The sequence below is a fragment of the Osmerus mordax genome, chromosome 13 (genome assembly GCF_038355195.1).
Source record: "Osmerus mordax isolate fOsmMor3 chromosome 13, fOsmMor3.pri, whole genome shotgun sequence".
In the NCBI taxonomy this organism is placed as follows: Eukaryota; Metazoa; Chordata; class Actinopteri; order Osmeriformes; family Osmeridae; genus Osmerus; species Osmerus mordax.
In genome coordinates this window covers 16167025-16187787 of record NC_090062.1, presented here as the reverse complement: position 1 = coordinate 16187787, position 20763 = coordinate 16167025, and the positions used below count along the sequence as shown (strand labels likewise).

At 45.1% G+C, this 20763-nt stretch overlaps 2 protein-coding genes across 2 annotated transcripts in view; both read left to right on the top strand.

Moving 5' to 3' along the window:
* The window catches only part of slc9a5 (solute carrier family 9 member A5), a 79606-nt gene that overhangs the window by 3667 nt on the left and 55176 nt on the right, over positions 1-20763 (top strand).
* LOC136955656 (sodium/hydrogen exchanger 5-like) lies at positions 997-7284 on the top strand. The gene is made up of 7 exons (XM_067249392.1): positions 997-1101; positions 3928-4019; positions 4203-4329; positions 4571-4720; positions 5991-6063; positions 6235-6366; positions 6698-7284. The coding sequence occupies exons 1-7, from the start codon at positions 997-999 to the stop codon at positions 7282-7284; spliced, it is 1266 nt and encodes a 421-aa protein (XP_067105493.1).

Sequence of the window (20763 nt, the reverse complement as noted above, 5' to 3'; positions counted from 1 at the left end):
GGAGGGAAATAAACATAGCTAGGACACATCTCTACTAATGTCTTGAGAACAATGAAACCACCAAATATTGATAAAAATGTTTTGACACCGCAAATGTTCCTTACCGCCCTTGATCATTTGGGGAACATTAGCATGCAGACTTATTTAAGTTCCAGAGGACGACCACTAGATGGCGGTGTACGTTAACCAATATCTTCAATAAACCCATACAGTAATACTATATTTGTCCAATAGGTGACAGAGCCCAACTTCACAGCTGTGTATACATGCTATATGTCACTGCGTCTGCAGCAGCAAACACACTATATACCTCCCTGTCAGGTGGATCCTGTCTGAGGAAAGCTCTCTGTGAAACATATCATCTGCACATGTGAATTTTATGAGGGGAAGTGCGGGCTGCCAAACGTAGAGGTGTGAGACTCCTGCAGCTCATCGCGGCTTGCGACCGAGACGTGCAGAGTTTACTACAGGAAACTGTGGGAGAGAGTGGTAAGGAGAGAGTGGGAGAGAGTGGGAGAGAGTGGGAGACAGTTGGAGAGAGTGGGAGAGAGTGGAAAGGAGAGAAAGGGAGATGTTCTCCGATGACTGCGTCTCGTGAGAGAGAAAGAGAGGAAAGAGAGACAACGACAGGGGATGGAGGAGCAGGAGGGAAAAACTGAGATAAGGAGTCACAGATAGAGACTGACAGACAGGCAGGCAGACAGGTAGAGGGATAGAGACTGACAGACAGGCAGACAGGCAGGCAGACAGGTAGAGGGATAGAGACAGGCAGACAGGCAGGCAGACAGGCAGGCAGACAGGCAGGCAGACAGGCAGGCAGACAGGTAGAGGGATAGAGACTGACAGACAGGCAGACAGACAGGCAGACAGGCAGGCAGACAGGTAGAGAGGGATAGAGAGAGAGACAGAGAAAGGAAGGAAGGAAGCCTGAAAGTGTGAGAAACAAAAGAGAGAGAGAGAAAGAGAGAGAGGGTAGAATTCATCCCTTTGTTTCCTATGTCGACCGCCCTCCACCACCACCGCATCACAGCCTCCACCCGATACCTCCGTGTCGCCACATCAAAGGTGCCCGTCTCCGCCTGTGACATCACAGCCACAGGAGTTCGTCGTCAACGGCGACGGCAGAGCCTCGGTTTAAACCTGGCGAGGGATGGGGAACATGACATCAGGGAGGAAGAATCCCTAGCACACAGATAGCAAGCTTCCAGCGGTAGCAGGAGGAGGGATTCATCAAAACATTAGGCCAGGACAGATAAGACCGTGTTGGATTTAAGTCCTGTCGTCTTACGAGTGTGAGTGGTTTTATGAGCTGTGCCTGATGAGTACAGTAGCTGCTGTATTAATGTATCACTGTACAGACCTGTGGTTAGAAAACAGGTGTAAGATTTGTGGTGAAGTTTAAATGATTCACAGCCCTGACTATTCTCATTGTACATGTGTTTTAGATTGACGATAATAGCTACAATTAGCACAACATAGGCAGAACAGTAGAAATTGTGAATGCATAAAAAACTGACTTTATTCTTTGGATGCTAGCCACATCTGAGTGATTTAGGCCTTTTGAAGTATCGTAGTGTGTGTGTGTGTGTGTGTGTTTGTATTAGTATGTGTGTGTGTTAGTATGAGTGTGTGTTGTAGTATTTGGATGTGTGTGTGCAGTATGCGTGTGTGTATGTTAGTACATGTGTATATTCGTCTCTGTGTGTTGTGTGTGTGTGCAGTGTGTGTATGTTAGTACATGTATGTATTCGTCTCTTTTGTGTTGTGTGTGTGTGCATGTTAGTACATGTGTGTATTCGTCTCTGTGTGTTGTGTGTGTGTGCAGTGTGTGTATGTTAGTACATGTGTGTATTCGTCTCTGTGTGTTGTGTGTGTGCCCTGAAAGAGACTCATCTCCTGTCAGCTGGATGGCTGAGATCACGGCAGTGTTGAGAGCAGGTTGTCAGACCGAGGGAGAGAGCGTTCACAGACCGGCAGACAGGCTAAAGGGCCCATGAGCTGAGGTGTGCTGAAATGTTGAGGTGTGTGTGGGAGGAAGGGAGGAACCGTCCTCTCTCTCTCTCTCTCTCTCTCTCTCTCTCTCTCTCTCTCTCTCTCTCTCTCTCTCTCTCTCTCTCTCTCTCTCTCTGTATCTCTCTCTCTCTCTCTCTCTCTCTGTATCTCTCTTTCTCCCCCCCCCGCTCTCTCTCTCTCTCTCTCTGTATCTCTCTCTCTGTCTCTCTCTCTCGCTTTCTGTTTCGCTCTCTGTCTCTCTCTGTCTCTCTCTGTCTCTCTCTGTGCTCGGAAAATGTTCTCAAACTCAGTTCTCAAACCTGGCAGGGATCCTCATGTCTGGGCTGATTTCACCAGCACACTGTCATCATCCTCCGCCGTGCTCCTTTCAACAATCTTTTTCTTTTTCTCAGTTTCCTTTTCTTCTCCTCGACCAGCCTTACTCGTCCTTTCCTCTTCTCTGATCTCCTGTGCTTCCTCCCTCCCTCCCTCTCCCTCCCTCCCTCTCCCTCCTCTCCTCTCACCATTCCCCACAAAAAACAAACGTAAAAGAAAACAGGTCCTTCTGTTGACACAGCAGTTACCTCCACTCTTCACCCTCTTCCTAAAATAATCCTCACACTTTATCAAAATAGTTATTTTTCAGTAAATATTTCACTGATAAATAAAAAAATTGTAATTATTAATTTACGTAATACCATCTTTGGTAGGCTTTCATGGCTGGTAGTTCTATCACTGTGAAGATACCAGGAATACTTGCCATGCAGTTTTATACTGTAGCAATGATTGGTGTGGGTGGTGGTGGTGGTGTATATGTACTCACCCAAGAGTTCCATGCCACTCAGCAGCCTGTGGGAAAGAGAGGATAACATTAGCGCCCAAGTCTAATTCTGACGGTCGCTCTTTACAAGCGAGGGCCACCCAGTGAACGGTCTAGGCAAGGAGCGAGTTGAAACATTATTTGTAGGACAGAAAAGGTTAACAAGGCTAACAGCGAAAGGAAGTTGTTTCAATGGATATAGAAAACCACTAATACCAGTCTTTTATGTTAAGAGAGTAAATTGGACTAAAGTTTATGTATTGTTAATGGTCTACTTTGTGGTTTTGAATTGTTTGAACGATTCCTTCTCAGTAGCGCACTCGGTTGAATTTCAGTGGCTCGTCACAATTCAAGGTTAAGCAAATTACATTATCCGGCTACTTTGAAAACATCTTGAGTTTTTGTGTCTTTTTCTGCTTTGAAATGCCTTTTCTAGAATTTTGTAATTGACACTTCCAGCACCACTTTGCATTGCAGACGCCACGCTACACTGAAACTGTCCACAAAACAAGCACTGGCAATACCCGTGATACTTAGCCTGTCAGAAAGTGTTACTCAACAATTTACCAGGTATAATAACACATTCTGTATGGAACACAAAAAGATCTGCTTTTCATCACTTACAATCCGCTACTTGGTGCTGCCGTCTGTCTGTCTTAAATAGGTACTTACCAAAAAGTAAGTCCTGGTGCCCTGAACTCAAAGATAAAAGAGAAACATGTCTGATTATTATTTCAAGATTGTTTCATGTGAAACATCAATGAACCAGCAGTTCATAGTACATGACACATCATTCCCCACTCCTGAGTCTGCTGTATGTAGCCTTTACTGGACTCTGCTGTGAATTATTTCAACATAGGAAAGGGATGCATAACTAAGATTATAAGATTACAGCTCTGGAAAGAATGGAGAGACCACTGCGCCTTTTTCTTTAATTTTTAAAAGATTTAAGAAGGACAATTCTGAGTGAGGAACAGAAGGGTAGCATATAGGAATCTTGGATTCGTTTAGTGTATGGGTCTTCATGGTTCAGAGACAGCTGGAGATGATTGTAGGATAATTTGACCTTTGACCCTGTGTATGTGTGGGTTTGTGTGTGTGTGTGTCTCCTACAGGGTGGCAATGTGCTGACCTCCGCCAGGCTCTCTCTGCCCTCCATGGCCAGTAGGACATCCTTCCCAGAAGTCACCAATGTCACCAACTACCTGTGAGTCAACGCTGTACTCATGTGGTAGATAGTGTGTGTGTGTTTGTCTGTATTTGTGTGTGCGTGTGCGGCATTGCTGGCGCGTGCAGGGTCATTTACAATCTTTTCGCAGCGTTTTCTCAACCTTCACGATGTACTTGTGTGTCAGCGAATAAAAACGTGTTTATCTTCCTGTCCAATCAGAAGGGAGAATGGCAGCGGTGTGTGTCTGGACCTCCAGGTGATTGACAACGTTCCCGGTGCCAAAGTAGAGGAGGAGTCAGAGACGCATCACTTCCTGGCTGGGAACCTCTACAAGCCTAGGAGAAGGGTAGGCTAAACTAATCAAAACTCTTACACACGTGGAACGTGAAACTTGCAACCAACCAAGAATACATTTTTTAAAGTATGCAGTCTTCATTTTGGCTCATCAGAACTGAACATAGACTCAATTACCACACAGTACATACATGCCTGCCATGATAACCTTCCCATTGAATCGAGCAAACCAGACATGGTCCTGTGAGGTTTAGCAGGCACCAACAGCACCATCCTACCTCTGTGTCTCTCAGCACCAGTCCCACTACAGCCGACACTTCATGACGCTGGGCGATAAGGAGCGTCAGGACAGAGAGATCTTCCAGAGGAACATGAAGAGCCGAATGGAGACGTTCAAGACGACTCGACACAAACGCCACAAGAAGGACCGTAGCCAGAAGAAGGCATGGACCTGTCTCTCTCTCTCTCTCTCTCTCTCTCTCTCTCTCTCTCTCTCTCTCTCTCTCTCTCGCTCTTTCTGTCTGTCTCTCTGTCTCCCTTCTCTTTCTTTCCACCGCTCTCTCTACCCATTTCACTCTGTTTCTTTCCATACCTCTGTGTCAATCCCTCTTCATCTCTTTCTCTCTGTCTCTACGGCACCTGTCTCTCTCTTTTTCCCTACCTCCCTCGCTCTCCCTCTCCCCTGTTCTCTCTACCTTCAGGATACTCTCCCTCCTTCTTTACCTGTCTCTCTAGCTCTCTCCTTTTCTCTCCACCTCTTGTTCTCTTTCACCATCTCTTTCTTTTGTCTTTGTTTGTTTAGATTGAGCCAGCTTCTGTATAGATTCACTCATCTTTGTTCAGTATACATATCGTCACTCAACCAGTTTGTTAGGGATGGTTTAGAGTGCTGGATCTGTCCGTCTTCAGACCAGACGAGACTTGACTAGGTTGTTATGCAACTCTAAACTGACCTTGACCTTCAAGCCTCAAGGCAGTTTATGTAGGCCTGAGATGAATGGATCGGTGTCAGAAATAATGTGGAGCTTTCAGATTCCTGCAGTGTGTCAAAGGGAAGGAAATAGATGATTTGTCTTGTCTGTGTCATTTTAAAGCCGGATTTTACGAGCCCACAGAAGGCTAATTTGTATAGATTAGTCTAAACCATGCTAAACAACAATCTAGGTATGGCTAGAGTGTTCCCATTCCTTTTATAGGTATTTTACAATTGACCTAGCTTAGCAGGCTAGCTTTAGCTAGCCTGTGCTTGATGAGTCTGAGTTAAATGATGCTAGTATTCTAGTTTGTTCACAAGGTCACATGCTAAAGGGGAAATAGAGGACAGCAGCATTCGGACGGGCAGGTTTCTTTTTATGATTGATTATCGAAGACCCAGGACATTTAAAGTGATAAATATTTTTTATAAATGATTCCATCTTCCTTGTGAAGGCTGGCAGGTTTCCACCTGTCCTTTTTCACAATGAGAATATCACCTTGTCCTTTTCCCTGAAACCCCTCCACTGGTTTCCTGGAGCTGAGACGATAAATCACTCTACGCAACTAGCCGAATGGACATTTTAGTCACATTGTTTAGGCCAGGATGTTCATTTCTGAATATAGCAGAGGACAGACAGGTTACAGGACAGACAGGTTAGAGGACAGACAGGTTAGAGGACAGGCAGGTTCGGTCCTTCCTGTAGGAGACACACATAACCAGCCCTTTCTCTTCCACAGCGGAGAGGGTCAGACGTGAAAGGGGAGGACATGAACGACAAACCTCGACGGAACGTCAGCTGGCAGGACAAAGGTCAAACAAAATACCACACCAACACCACTAACTTTAGCATCCAGAACAGTGGACAGTTTTAAAAGGGTTTGGGCTCGACTGTAAATGCCAAAGTTGCTGAGTTGTGCATTGTCCCTGTTTTGAAAATCGTCCCCCAAAATACAATTTCACCGTGTTCCTGTGCCCCTCTAGACCCAGTGGTGGTGCCGGTGGACTCAGAGGAAGAGAAGGGAACCCACTCGGAACCAGAGAAGGAGGAGGACGAGGGGATCACCTTCGTGGCCCGCAAAGCTGCAGAGACACCCAAAGAACGGCCTAAATCAGGTCAGGTGATGAAGGGTGTCGACCAACACTAAGACTTTACACATCTTGATTTGTGCATCCAGTCGAATATCTTACCTTTGTTTAACCAGGCAGGTTGATTCAGAAAACAAATACAATACGAAAAAAATCATTGGTTTCACATTGTACATGCAGTGTGACGTATCGAGATATAATGTGATAAGCTGGAGCAGTGGTTCTCAATCCTGGTCCTCAGGTACCCCCTGTCCTGCATGTTTTAGATGTTTCCCTACCTGAGGACCAGGGTTGAGAACCACTGAGCTGGAGGATCTAAAGTTCTTCTGTTCCCTGTTCTTCGTGTTGTGTGTCTCAGTTCCATCTTCCCTAGAGGCGTGTCAGAGCCCCTCGGTGGCCACACCCCCCTCCCCCACCTGTGGGGAGGAGCACCTGCCCTGGAAGGGGGGCGTGGGCACCCTGCCTGTCTGCGTGTCCATGGAGGCCACCAAGATCATCCCCATAGACCTGCAGCAGGCCTGGAACCAGAGCATCTCCTCCCTGGAGAGCCTGGCCTCCCCTCCGGCCCCGGCCGAACCCATCCACCCCAGAGTCAGTGCCCTGTCCAGGCTGGGAGCCCAGCGGCCAGCCTCCTACACGGGGCCGCTGGGGTCTGGAGGGTCTGTGGGTGGATCTGTCGGGGCCAATGTGGTCCAGGGCTCTGCTTGCTTCCAATTCCCGGAGAAAGATGATGAGGAGGGGGCCCTCTCCGAGGAGCAGCAGGAGATTCAACCTCTCATGTCGGCCACCCTGAGGCCCCCCGGACCCCCTGGGGCCCCCCCGCCCCCGCCTCCAATGTCCCAGGGCTCAGGGAAGAGGAGGAACCCCTGTGTGTATCTGAGGAGTCTGGTCACAGTGCCACCTCCTGGTAGCGAACCACATAGCAGGGGCCCAACTCAGTTGTAATAACGACCCCTGGCCACATTCAACATGTTTCTAATCCAGTTTCCCATAAGGACAGGCCTATGTTCAGTCTTTTTAACATTTTAATTGTATCTCTGCAAGGGCACAAGGTAGAAGTGAGCCTAGATCAATCTTCAAGCCCTTCCACTGTCTCCTACACTAACCCCCCTCCCCCGCCCCCCACACACACACTCTAAACATATAAACACACAAATTCACATGCATGAATGTACACACACACACACGGACAATCACTCACACACACACACACACACACAGCCGTCCAGCTCAGACCATCCAGCCCAGCTGCTCTGTTTCCAGTCAGCTCAGATGAAGAGTGGCAACTCTCCTCCGCTAGTCCTGCTTTGGTCTGCAGGACAACACAGAGCCGCAGGACACACAGGCTGACCCTATAAATAAATAAATACAGAATGTCAGGCCAACACAGTACATGATGGGACAGAGGGGTTGATGTGGCAGTTGGTTCAGTCACAAACAATGCATATCAGTGAATGTGGGATGAGGGAGTTTTTCCACATTTTATATTTCCCCCGCTGTCTTCAATGCTCTGTTTTATACAGTTGAATGTAAGTTAATGTCAAGATGTAAGCCTATTGAAAATATCTGTCTAGACCGCATTACCCAAACCTTGTGGGGTGTGTCCATCATGCTTCACGGTCTCTATTCAATTGCCCTGCACACATGCACACACACATGCGCACACTCCAGGAACCACAAGAAAAGAAAAAGCCACAAGGAGAAGAAAAAAAAAAAAGCGATCTTGGAAGAACCTCCATCCAGTAAATGGTGATGCCTAACAGCTTAACTTTATTTTTTAACTTTGGCATGCCCATCTAAAACAAAACAAAAGGCCTTAGGCCCTGAGAGAATCAGGCTGGCCAACCCTTGCTGTGAATATCCTGAAAGCCGAGAGCCGAGAGAGGACTGAAAGCACTCATAGATCTCAATACCCCAGCAATGGCACTGAATCCGCACTACAGACGACAGGCATGAAAGTGTCTCTAATTTCATAAACTACCTTCAAACACCAGCCAGTGTGGGAAAGGGTTGGTGATTTACTCAAATCCCATCTGTAGTAATGTATGAGATTTATTTAGCAGATACTTTCATCCAAAGCAAAGTAACCTACATTTGAACCTGTGACCTGTTGGTCTGCAGTCAAATGGTCTGCCACTGAGCTATGCCTATCCCCCTAGAAATAGAGTTTTGAGTTATAGAATCCTTTGGGAGCTGCCGTTTTGAATATGATGTATCACAAAAAAAAGCTGCATGATCTCTTTAACACACTAGTTTAAAGTGACAGGTAATTACTTTGAGTATTCACGGGGATATCTGCTTCTCTCATCATGTGCAGTACATAAACAGTCAGCTATCCATACTCCCATTTAAAGTGACTTGAAAGTAGCACTAATGCTTCTATGACTGTCTTTTCTTTTCTGTGTTGGAACAAATGCAGCCATATATAAACGCGTGTAACTTATTTTCTATTTATTCCGTCAAAGCTTCTCTTATATCTACTAAAGACAATTTTTGTAAGGCTTCACCAGGAACTCGCAAAGCTACAAAATAATTGTTTTTAAATGACCAAAGTGTAAGAGCAAAATTTATATATGACAATGTGTGTTATTCTGTCTTTCATTGCCTTATTCTGTTCTGTCTATATAACTGTGTGTTAGTGAGTGATTGGTGATGATTATAATAAAGGTTCAAATGTGCTTTTGTTATGAAGAGGGGCACTTGTCAAAGGTGATATAGTGCCTAATCAAATATTGATCATGAAACAAATATAAAGTTTTACAGGAGTGCCGCAGATGTAACGTCATAAACGTGACACTTTTAGACAGATCGAGCAATCTCTGTACTATCAAGACCCTCACAGAAGAGGTGAAATAAACAAATTATTCTATGCGATATTGTTATGTTATTTTTCATTTTTGGTGGGTGGTATCTTTTATTCATTTGTTTTTGCCAAAGACACGTTTGCAATCAGTTCTTAACAGGTCACTCTCCCTCCTTGGCTGTTAAAAAAATTGTCAATCTAATAACATCACCTTATTATGATTTCGTTGTCATGATAAAAATACAAAATATCCAGTGGGCGCAGCAATGAAGGCGCCTTTAGCCAAGGAATGCGGTGCCCGATAAGAGGATGCATGCAGGGCTGAAGAGGACCTGACCTCCGCAGTGTCTGCTGCTCATCAGTGATCACATAGCTCACCGAGTGCTGAGAATGACAGTATTTAATTTGAGTGCTTGAACTTGTCAACTTTTGGTGTTTATTATGCTAATCAACATTTGGGCCCATTGAATTTTCCCTCGCAGAAATGACAGGAATGTTTTGAAAGTCGAATCTTTTTATGACTCTTTTGTTTTAAAAATGTGTTTTAGCTGCCTGGTTGTTGTACGGAAATTAAATTAAACAAGTCTGTGCCGAATGTTAACTTTGGCTTTTGCCCAGAAACAAAGTAAATAAATGAGAAGAGTGCTTTTAAGAATTAATACATTTTGGACTGTGCTTTTAATGTAAATTACACTGTGAACAGGGAAGTGGGTCCAATCAATAAACAAACAGATGCTATTTAACGATCCTAATTACTTCTGTGAGTTCAGCTTGTCCCTCAACCTTTGAAAACAGGCCCTGCTTTTTGAGACAGAGCATCTGGCACATCCATGGACTTATAGGCACAGTGGAGGGCGGTTAGAAGTGAGATCGGACAGATAAAAGAGTACCAAAATCCCAGAGGCCTAGGTAGGACTCCAAAGGCCTGGCGCCCTCTAAGGAAATCCCGGTATTTATGTGCAAATGTGGCATTTACCCCAAATGGTGCGCTTTTTAACTGGAGACAGGAGATAGATGAGGTCATGGGTAGCTAGAAGTTGTCTCCTTACGGATAAAAAGGAATGCCTTTGAAGTGGTATCCTTGCATATCATCCTTAATGGCAGATGATATTTGAAACGTTTACAAATGTGAATAAAATAGTGTTTGTTTAAAGCAGTAAACAATTCTCAGAAAGGTGGTAAGCCTAAGAACCAATCATCAGTCATGACGCTAGTCACATGCACGTGTAGCCACACTGATTTCCATGACTGGCGGGTGATAGTAGATGACGATGTGAGTAATTTATCTAAATCGTTTACTAGCCATTCATACTACCCACGTCATTGGTTAATCTATTTGCCACCTAGTTTCGGATGCTTCAATTTAGTTTAATGATGTGAAATGTAAGAATTGTTTTACTTAACCAACATTCATAGCTAGCTACTACCACTGGCTTTAGCTCTCTCCAACAGATGGCGTTCTAGCTAGCTAGCAATTCAGCTAGTTGTAGCGGCCCAGTTAGCATATCATGCACAATCTATGATATTACGCCATGTTTCGCGTATGTAGTCAGCACATGCTTCTTTGTAAGGTTCAGAGCAGTACTTTGAGGTGTCATTGTGAGTCAATGAGTGTGAATTATAATTTCAAAATCAATTTTGAAACCTGGCGCTACAATAATGTCGTTAGTGGTCAAGCTTGAAAAATACCAGCTAGTTGGTTTTCCACCAACAGTCAGGTGAGGGGTAAAAACCATTTATTTTTTACCTCAGGCAAGAGTCGAGAATGGAAATGAGAAAAGACATACTGTGAAATTAGCCTAGGGATAAACTAGAGGGGTTCTCTTTAATATGTTGAGGAGGGCATACTGGATTAAGTTCTGTTCCACTTCAAAATGTGTTGTTTTTAGCCATTAAAGCGCCATATTTTTAACCGCAAAGCAAGAGCGGTGCACTTTGAATAATGAAATATTCGGTTCGACACTGCGTAGTACCAAGTGTGAAATTACATCGGCATTCCTTTGAGTGACTGACAGGCGGCATGTTATGCCTCTAGGGCGATAGACTGCTGCTGGAAATGCCTATTTTGTTAATGTCATTCCAAGATTTCCCCTGCAGTTACAGATGTTGTGCAACGCAGCTTTCGGTTCTGTGACAGCATGTCCATTTGGATACAGGTGGAACAGTTTGTACAACTTGAGGTACTTGGGGTTAAAACACAACAGGTAAACAAGAAACCTAAATCCAGACTTGTTCAGTGCACCGTTAAGCTCGTAGATCATAGGCCATAAATGTAAACTTTTTTGATGTCATTATGAATTTGTCGTTAAGTATCATTTTAGTTAGTGTAGTCTAGGCCCTAAACAGTATATTACTGTCTAGACTGTTTATTAGGGATTCAGTCAAGTATGAAGATTTTTAATGACCCAGAGAATTAAGATATGTTGTAGGTAACCTGTTTTTATTACCAATGAATAAGGCCTGCTCTACCCTCCCCTTTCCCCCAAATAACCCAAAGAATGTGTCTCAGGTGGTAGGCTAGACTGTCTAACTAAAACGGCACCTTCACAAAGTGAAACAGAGATGTGTGTGTTTAAGGCCCACTCTCTGTTCCCGATCCCACTGACTCTGCACGTTACCTCCCCAGCTGTTCTGTTAAATCAGCGGTTGTTGCCCGGACGATCCCCTCTTACCCCGCCATAGGCTGCTTCACCACGAGTGGGGTCAGTTAATCCCTGCACTCCAATGTAAGCTAATAGCCGAGCACACACATTTGATACGGCAACAATCTGGTCTGTCTCAGCCCAAGGTGTGTGTGACTCGAGATGGGCCACCCTGTAGCCTTAGATTAGCTTCATGTTGTGTCTGGCCATGAACTCCTGGAGTTTTACATTTGACCTTAACCGTTTTACCATACAGAAGTGCTTAGTCTGCTTCCCAAAGGATGGCCAGGGGGCAGTTCTGTATTTGAGGAGGCATATGTTTGAGTCGTATTCATTAGGCGTGGTGCAGTGCTAGTTAGCATGACACACTCTCTGGGCTTGAGGGCCAGGCAGGGCAGGCTACAGTGGGCACACGGGATCCACTGTTAAAGCCGTGCTGACAGTCTTATGCTGAAGCTGAAACCAGAGCAGAATGGAGAGACTGAGCTACCGGATGGTCACGAGTCTGGATGGACACTTATTGAGGGGTGTTGACAGAACTGTGAGGATATGAAAGCGAGAGAGAATGAAGTTTATGTTATTAAGGGAGGTGTTTGTCAGTTGACAGATTAACGTCACAGTATCTGAGACCTTTTGATCTTGGTCTAATTTATAAATTCCTCGCGATATCTTCCGATAGCACATTTACTGTGATGAAAAATGCAGAAGCTATGTAATCGTTCAGACAACAATAGACGGCGAGGATGTATTTAACTGTGCAGGCCTGAAGGTAAATTAACAAGCAGTTTAAGGGTCAAAAGTCAGATAGGTCAGCTGAGATTATTTGCTTGACCCTGTGCAGGCCTGAAGGTAAATTAACAAGCACTTTAAGGGTTAAAGGTCAGATGAGATTATTTCCTTAACCCTGTGTATTCCAGACGCAAATATGTAATTGTCTGTTCAGGTACAAGCGTCACCTGGATGGTCAGATATAAATCAGTGTCTAATTATTGGGTTTGTGACCAAGTTCCGACCGGGCGGTCTCAAGGAACGTAGTCAGCTCAGCCATAAACACTGTAGGAAACAGCCAGGCCTGTAATGAGACACACTCCCCCTGGTGATTTTCTTTTTCACAGACACACTTATTCATTTGTGTCTGTCTGTCATGTCCGACCCAGTCGCTACAGCCTTGCGGTTCAGCTCCCACGCTCTCCCGACATCCCACTCTCATAGTTTCCGAATTCTCAAGCACGCTAAATATCAGCCTGGTCACGAAGTGCAGCTGTAATCATGGAGGCTGATGTAATCATCATACAACATCAGTCGTTGACGATTAAATGGATGTGGCGTGTGAGGCTCGGATCTTAACACGGGAGTATGCTGGATCTGGTTCTTAGGCCCTCGCTTCAGAGTGGTCTCAAGGGCTGTTGACAGTTCGACGGATGGGTCAGGTAGAGGTGCTGTCGATGGGGACTGTGTGCTGTGTGCTCTGTACCGGCCCGGAACCGGGCCAGTGCTGCTGGCGATGCACACAAATACTCAAGAATGAGCCCATTCTTTTGAGGGCTTAATTGTGGGCCTGCTCTGTGTGGATTAGAGGGAGGTGCTCACCCATGCACACTGCTCTCCCCATTGGCTCCCTTGCAAATTGTTCCCCGGGGTGGAAAACCTGTTCACATTCTTAACCGCTGATTTGTATTGTCACCCAGTGCAAGCACATGGGACGGCCTTATCTGTGTGCCAGTCACAGCCAGGACTTGAGAACGGTAATTTTCCATTGCATGTTGGTGGGAGACTTGGCCCTCACTGGAGCCTTTTGCCATGTGAAAACTCCCTGTAAAGACATACAGACTACTGCAACAATGTACAGACTAGTTATGTCGCTGTTGTGGGAGGAATGCATGTTTTTATGTGCTGTACTCACATGTTTTATGAATCTGTTGTTCTCACTCTGTTGGACTCTGCAATCCTCTAAAACAAAAACAGTGCCATCAATTTGGCAGTATGGAACAAGTTGTCTTCTAAATCAACGCCCTAGGCCATGGGCCGTAATTATAACTTTTGTATGGGGACATCACTGTGTGTGTGTGTGTGTGTGTGTGTGTGTGTGTGTGTGTGTGTGTGTGTGTGTGTGGTGAGTGAATGCTACTTCGTACTGTTAAGGAGAAATTTGAGAAGCCAAATGGAAGAGATGTTGCCACATTAATTCAGTTGACCCAGCCTAGTGAACTGCCTTCTAAAACCAATGCATATTCACCATTCCAGTGAAAGGGCCATGCAGTCGCTGCTCAAACTACTGATGGTGGTTTAAGGTTGTCACCAGGGTCAAGTTGGGGATCACCCTGGGGATGCTAATACGATAGCTCAAAGGCTAGCCAGGCATCTTTTGGTTTAGAAACCAGAATCCCCTCATGGCCAGGTTTTGAAAGTATAATGGAGCCAACAATCCAACTATGTTAGAAAAGAGCGTTTTAAAGGTCTAGATAGTTTAGAAATTTGTGTTCCAGACTGGCTCAGTCTTGTACCCCATCAATTATTGTCTTTCAAACTCTGGAAAGTATATTACATTCCACGGTTGGCTGGCTTTCCACTGCCAGAATGCATAAAGTATTAGAAATATCTAAATGGCCATGTAAAACTGGAATGTTTCACTGGTTCAAGTAGCCCGGCGTTGAGTAGCAATATTTTCGGCAATGAAGTTCTTGTATAAGGATACTTTCTTTACAGGCTTGTTAACTGCAAATCATTTGTCTTTAGATTAACAGTAGCAATTTATTTATCGTTAAAAAAAAATAGGTATGTTGGCGACAGTGCCAAAACTCATTAATCATTTTGGCCTGCCATGCCATGGTCTCTTGGAACAAAATGAATGTTAGAGAAACTGTGTGGTGCCTATTGTTTCTCAGGAAGTCTAGCTTCATTTTGTTTCAGTTCACTCTTTATTAAAAAGTTCCTCTGGGAGAACTGTAAACATGCACCCTATTTGTTTGCTGCATCTCCCCTTCATTTGGATCAAGTTTTGCATTCTTTTGACAGTACAAAAAAGAAGCACATGTTCGAAATTAAGGAAGGCATGAATGACAAGCACTCAATGATTCCTGGCAAGCCCTTCATTGCATAATGCAACAATGCTGATTGAACCATTAGGCTAAGGAAAAAAATGCTGACATATGGTCCCGCCTACATTTATCCCTAAAAGCTTGAGATTGGTTTAGGCTAGTATTGGCAGCAAGAAAACTGATGTTGCACGAGACATTTAAATATAAGCTTTGTGTTTGTTTTTCCATGTCAGCTTGGATACGGTATTGCATCGTTGTACTGTAGAGGATGTTCCAGAGAACCAGACTGCAAGAACCATTAACTCCTGAAGGGGTTGTGATCTGCCTAGCAACAACAGGTAAGCAAATGGAGAAAGCTTAGGCTGATGAATGACTGTTGCCTTATGATAAGTGTGGTCTGTTAAAAGGGTTTTTATCATAACTAACCCTGGCCAGGCAGTCATCTATACATCTACTCCACATTTAGCTGTCTGTCATTGTGGTCTATGAGTCATGAGTCATATTTAGTATTCAGTTCCTCATCTACATGGATGTTAAATGAGCAGAATGTCTCTTGAGGACTGTCTCCAGAGACATGCCCTTGCCTCGTTCACCATCACTTCTGAATCTCTAATGGTTAAATGGTCAGCCAAGCTTGAGCTGTGGGTGGCCATCTGGCTGTTAAATTTGACTGAAGTTTTTGGTACTGATTAGGGGTTGCAGGTAAATGTACTTGTCCAAAACAAAAACATTTGTTTGCCCAGGTTTCGGCGCATTAAGAAACATTTTTTCACTGAACTTCACCCTAAACCTCTTAGATATTGCCAATGTCGTCTGAATCCGCAAAAAAAAAAGAAAAGTTTCTTAAGGTTTTTTAAAACATTTGAGAAAAAAAAAGTTTCTAAAGGTTTTTCTAAAAGTTTCTAAAAGTCCGAAAAATATTTTCTACAAAAAGTTTCGAAAGGTTGAAACAATATTACTATTAATATTAAACAAAATTACTCTGCTCTGCTTTACTCTACTCTGTTATAGGCCTCTCTGGTCTCCTCTCCCCTCTCCTTTCCTTTCACTGTGTGTGAAAAAAATGGCTGTTCTTATCCTGTTTAGTCTCCAATGTGACAGTGGCTTGAAGGGTGCACCTCAAAGTCAAAAGCACCTTGAATCTTTCAGGGCTATAAAACAAGTTGACTAAATAAGATGTTATTTGCAGCCAACACAAGCGGCAGCGTGTGTAAGGCACTACCACGCAAAATCACATCATCCACTTAACTGTGTTGATGTGTTGTGGAGGCCTCCACAAATGGCATCAACAGCGGTGTGGCCACGTTTATGAGGCACGTCTAGCAGCCCAGGGCATGTACTTCCTCTTCCAGACCATCACCCCTTGTTGTTGGAGTTTTAATGGCGTTTTCAGACCGGAGGTAACAAGACACTCTCCTCTCTGGAGAGGAAATGTAAACAACACTCCTGTGTGTCCTCCCTTGTCCTTCTGTCCTTTCAGGTTTTCTAAGCAGGCACTAGCTGCATTTCCACCACAAGCCCCTGGAACCTCTACTCCTGGATGGACTTTTTCGTCTGACCATTAATCCTGTGTTGTTTTATTCTCCATGTTGATGTGTGTTTACATTTACATTTAGTCATTTAGCAGACGCTCTTATCCAGAGAGACTTACAGTAAGTACAGGGACATTCACCCCGAGGCATGTAGGGTGAAGTGCCCTGCCCAAGGACACAACGTCATTTGGCATGGCCGGGAATCGAATTGGCAACCTTCAGATTACTTGCCCGATTCCCTAACCGCTCAGCCACCTGACTCCCTGTTTTTGCGTCGCAGAATCTTAAACATGTGAGTGAGTGTGAAAGAGTTTGGGCAGACGGCATGGCTGATAATAAACTCAATGGGGCACATCCTAAACACTGTCTGCAGGGGCCGATAAAGCCTCTAACAGCGCGAGGCAAAACCTGTCAAACAGACCGGGAAAGAAACAATACTTTGGAAAAATGTTTTTTTTTTTTATAATCACGTTCTAAAAATAGGAACAGTTATCCACATTTGGACTGTGAGCAGTTTATAACCCGCTGTTTTTGTGCTACTCCGACCAGCGCTTTTCAGCCTACCCCTCAGGTAGCCTGAGGTTTACAAATCGCATCGTTACCGCCAGTGAGCGAGGGCAGTGGCGCGGTAGTGGATTTGTCTGCTCTGTGAAAAAAGCCTCGTAATTACAAGCGAGGAACTAAAGGCAGTAGCGCCCAGGCTTTTGTTGTGTAACTGCCGTACAGTGCCCAGGTAAGAGCCGTGCTGTGTAAGCTTCACACACGGTTATTGTGTTTCATGCTGTTATTAAGATGCCCATCAGGGGTGGGTCAACCTGTTCGGCTGGAGCACACAGCCAGTTTACCAGACTTGTCACCTCTGTTCTCTGATCTCAGTCAGCCAATGTTGAATATTAAATGAAATAGTGTTTTTTGTTTAGAAGCGTTTCGATTTTGGTTAGAGACGACAGTTATTTAGATTGTCGACTATCGACATTTGTTGAGATGATTGCGTTTCACAAACACATTTTGCACAGTCACGTCATCCAGGGCTTATTAGCACAGGAAGAGGAGTGGTACCCTTCTAAAACCAGTGCCTTTTATCCAGCAGGTTCTTGTTATGACACCCTGGCTTAGAGGATCTTGCTTGGTGTGTACTTACCAAAAATCAGTTTCAACCCACCTGAAAATTTCCATCCAAGTGAACTGTGTTTGAATGTGAATATGATACTGGGTGTTTTTCTCACCGTGAACAATGATACTGTTACGGGAAACGTAGCTACGCTAGCCTTTTAACTTTTAACAAATACTGTACTGATGAATGTGGACATAAATATTCTGGCAGTGATGATGGGATCTGGACTGTACCGGGAAAGCATGATGAAGCGTCTGCAGAAAGAGTGAAAACTGAGTTTTTCATCTCATTCCCATGGAATGATTTTTCACAGAGCGTGTCTGATCCACACAGATTCTACTGTACGTACACTGGAAACCTCTAGATGCCTTTTTCCTTTTCCCAGACACTCTGGAACCACTCTGAATCCCATCCAGTAGTGTTTCTTGCCTGCATTATGTCAAAGGCATTAGAAGTTATTACATTAAAGAGTTGGATATCACCAAACTCTGTTCGGTTCTCAGCTTGTCGTCCTTGACTCTGTAGAGGGAATGTTCTCGACTCCTTCCAAAGACCACTAACCGTCCAAGACCATAATAAGAACGTCAAATGTTCCCTTGGCTGCAATGCTGCTCTCCTTGTGTTTTCCCTCCTCTGTGTGTGTGTGTGTGTTTGAGGGGCTTGGCTTTTCAGTCCAGCTGTCTGCTACACTCACACAGGATCAGATAGAGGGGCTCACGTGCTGGAACAGGCAAGAGAAGGGCTTGGGGGGATGTACTGAGAGAGAGAGAGAGAGGTAGGGACAGAGGGAGGGAGGGGGCACAGAGAGAGAGGGAGAGAGAGAGAGAGAGAGAGAGAGAGAGAGAGAGAGAGAGAGAGAGAGAGGGGTGGAGCACGTTTCGGATGAGCTGCTAGGCTGACATTCTGGATTGAGGAGCTTGTGTGTGAACATACACAAGTGTGGTTCGTTTTGTTTTTATTTTTCCCCACAACTTCACACACGCATTGTTACACTCTCTCTCCATCCAGTCTGAGTCAGAGCGTTCTAGTCTCAGGACTCCCGACCGTTGAGACTTACTCGGTTGACGGTGGCTGCTGCAGAAGAGTGGATTAGTCCGGTGTGCCGTGTCCGACCCCTGCCTGAGGTAGGACAGCAGCAGCAACAGGACTGTAAAGCCTCGGCTTGGTGGCAGGGTAAGTAGCTGGCTTTCCTCACCTGTCTCCTTAGGAAACTTCCCTGTGAACTCACCATCTCCCTATACAGCAAGTCAGAGCAGTGAGATCCCCTTACTGTTTACCTCTGGGTACTGAGAGAGTTCATGCTTTCTGCTGTGTCGGGCTTTGGGAGAGTGTTCATTTAGAGAGGATGGGGAGTATAAGGGGTGTATTTGTAGCGCGTGTTTGAACTTTGGATTTGGAATCAGTCTTGTCTCACACATTCCCAGGATGACTTAATCAACAGCTTGTGCACCACAGTCAAAGGAATGTCTTGTTGGCTTTAGAATCTACGGCTTGTGCTAGTTCTAAATGTTCTAAATGAAACAGGGAACAAAGAAAACATCCCACTGGGAGGATGGATGCGTCGCAATGTTTAAAATAGAAGCGTTGAAAGTATTGCGTGGCGTGACCCTGTTGAAGTTCACACACCGTTAAAACCCCACACACGCAGGGAGACACGCATGCCTGGAATAAGCATTTGCATTTGTTGAGGTGTAAGAGAGCTATAAGTCACCCATGGGGTTTGGGGCCTGGTTGGAGAGATATCTAAAACTACCAGGGCTGAAGTAAATGGATGATGAAACCAAACAGAGCTAAGATGGATGGTGCAGCCTTGGCCTCTGCCTCTCCCACCAGTGCCAGCCCGTCCAGTTAACAACAGCTCTCTCCCCCCTCCATGGTAAATCCGTCTGGATTGCGATTGTGTACGAATGAGGAGCCTAAATGGAACCCACAGGACTCCCCTAAGCCCTCTCTCCCCCCTCTCACCCCTATCCCCCGTACACCCCAAATCCTCCAATCTGGCTTTTGCTATCGCCGGCTGCCCCCCCTCCCCAGAAAACAGGCACATAGCAGGACTTCGAGACACACAACTCTTGGAAGTACACAGCCCCACAACAGCCTCAGCTGGGTCATTTCAGAGAAAAAGGGGGATGATTAGGAGCTCCATAGCTGGTGCAGGTGTGTGCCTGTCTGGGTTGTGTTAAGCCACGATGCGTGTGTAAATGCGTTACATCAGGATCTCTCCCTTAAACACCCGGCCCGGCAGAGGTTAGAGGTCGGGTCGGTCGCCTCACTGATTGAGGTTTGCGGAGGCGGTGTGTTGGAGAGCAGAGACTGTGACCCGCTCTGGGCCCAGCGTGTGCGGTGGACTGGATAATGAGAGAGAACTGGTGGAGACTCGCACAGGCGACCTACCGTTAACCTCCTTTTCAACTGGTGGGAAAAACAGGCGCTGCCTCTCTAGCCTCGCATGACTTTTATTGAAATGTCAAAGTGCTTAGGCAGCACAATACTCGCGCATGTTTTAGGTCAGCGCTCAGGCCCATGTAGACGACCTTAAATGCATCCACAGGGTGCAGCTTAGGTAGATCCTGCAGTTAGCTCTTAACGTGCAATTTTCTAATTTGATTCGCAGTAAACTCAAAAATGTTTTACTTCGACTTTTTATTTCTTTCTGGGCAGCTTTTATGACAATGCACCGAATGCAAAAAAGCGACTTGAGGCCTTCACAGGATATTACAACATCTCCAGACAGAACAATAGCCCCACAATCCTCCTCTTCGTACCCCTTCAGAGTTTAATTTCCTCTCAAGAAACCTTGACAGCTGCAGTAGGTACTCAGCAGCCCCAGTCCCTGACTTTGTCTTGTACTCTCGCCTGAACATCTTGGAACCTTTCTCCTTTCTTTCAGAGTACTGAGTACTGAATATTTCCTTACAATCGTAGTCTGGGAAAACACAGAAAGGCTGCCATATCTTGTGAGCAAACAACTGGTTGTTTCCTTTAAAAGCATTCAGGCTTTTGGTTTACATTTGCCATGAACCAGTGAAACCCACAGATTTTTGGGTTTGTCATCCATGCAATGGCTTAAGTACATGTATATTATCTTATGAATCGGATCAAAGGAAGTGAAATACCACAGGCCAAAGTTTACGATTCACATTCAAGTCCAGTGAGGTTTGGATATGATTAAGCTTCATTTTATTCCAATGACTGTTCAGAAGGAGTTCGTGGTTCCGCTGACGTTACTGAAAGATTGACCACTTGGCACCTCCACGTGTCTACATTTGTTCAAAACTCTTCTCTGGAGGGAAAG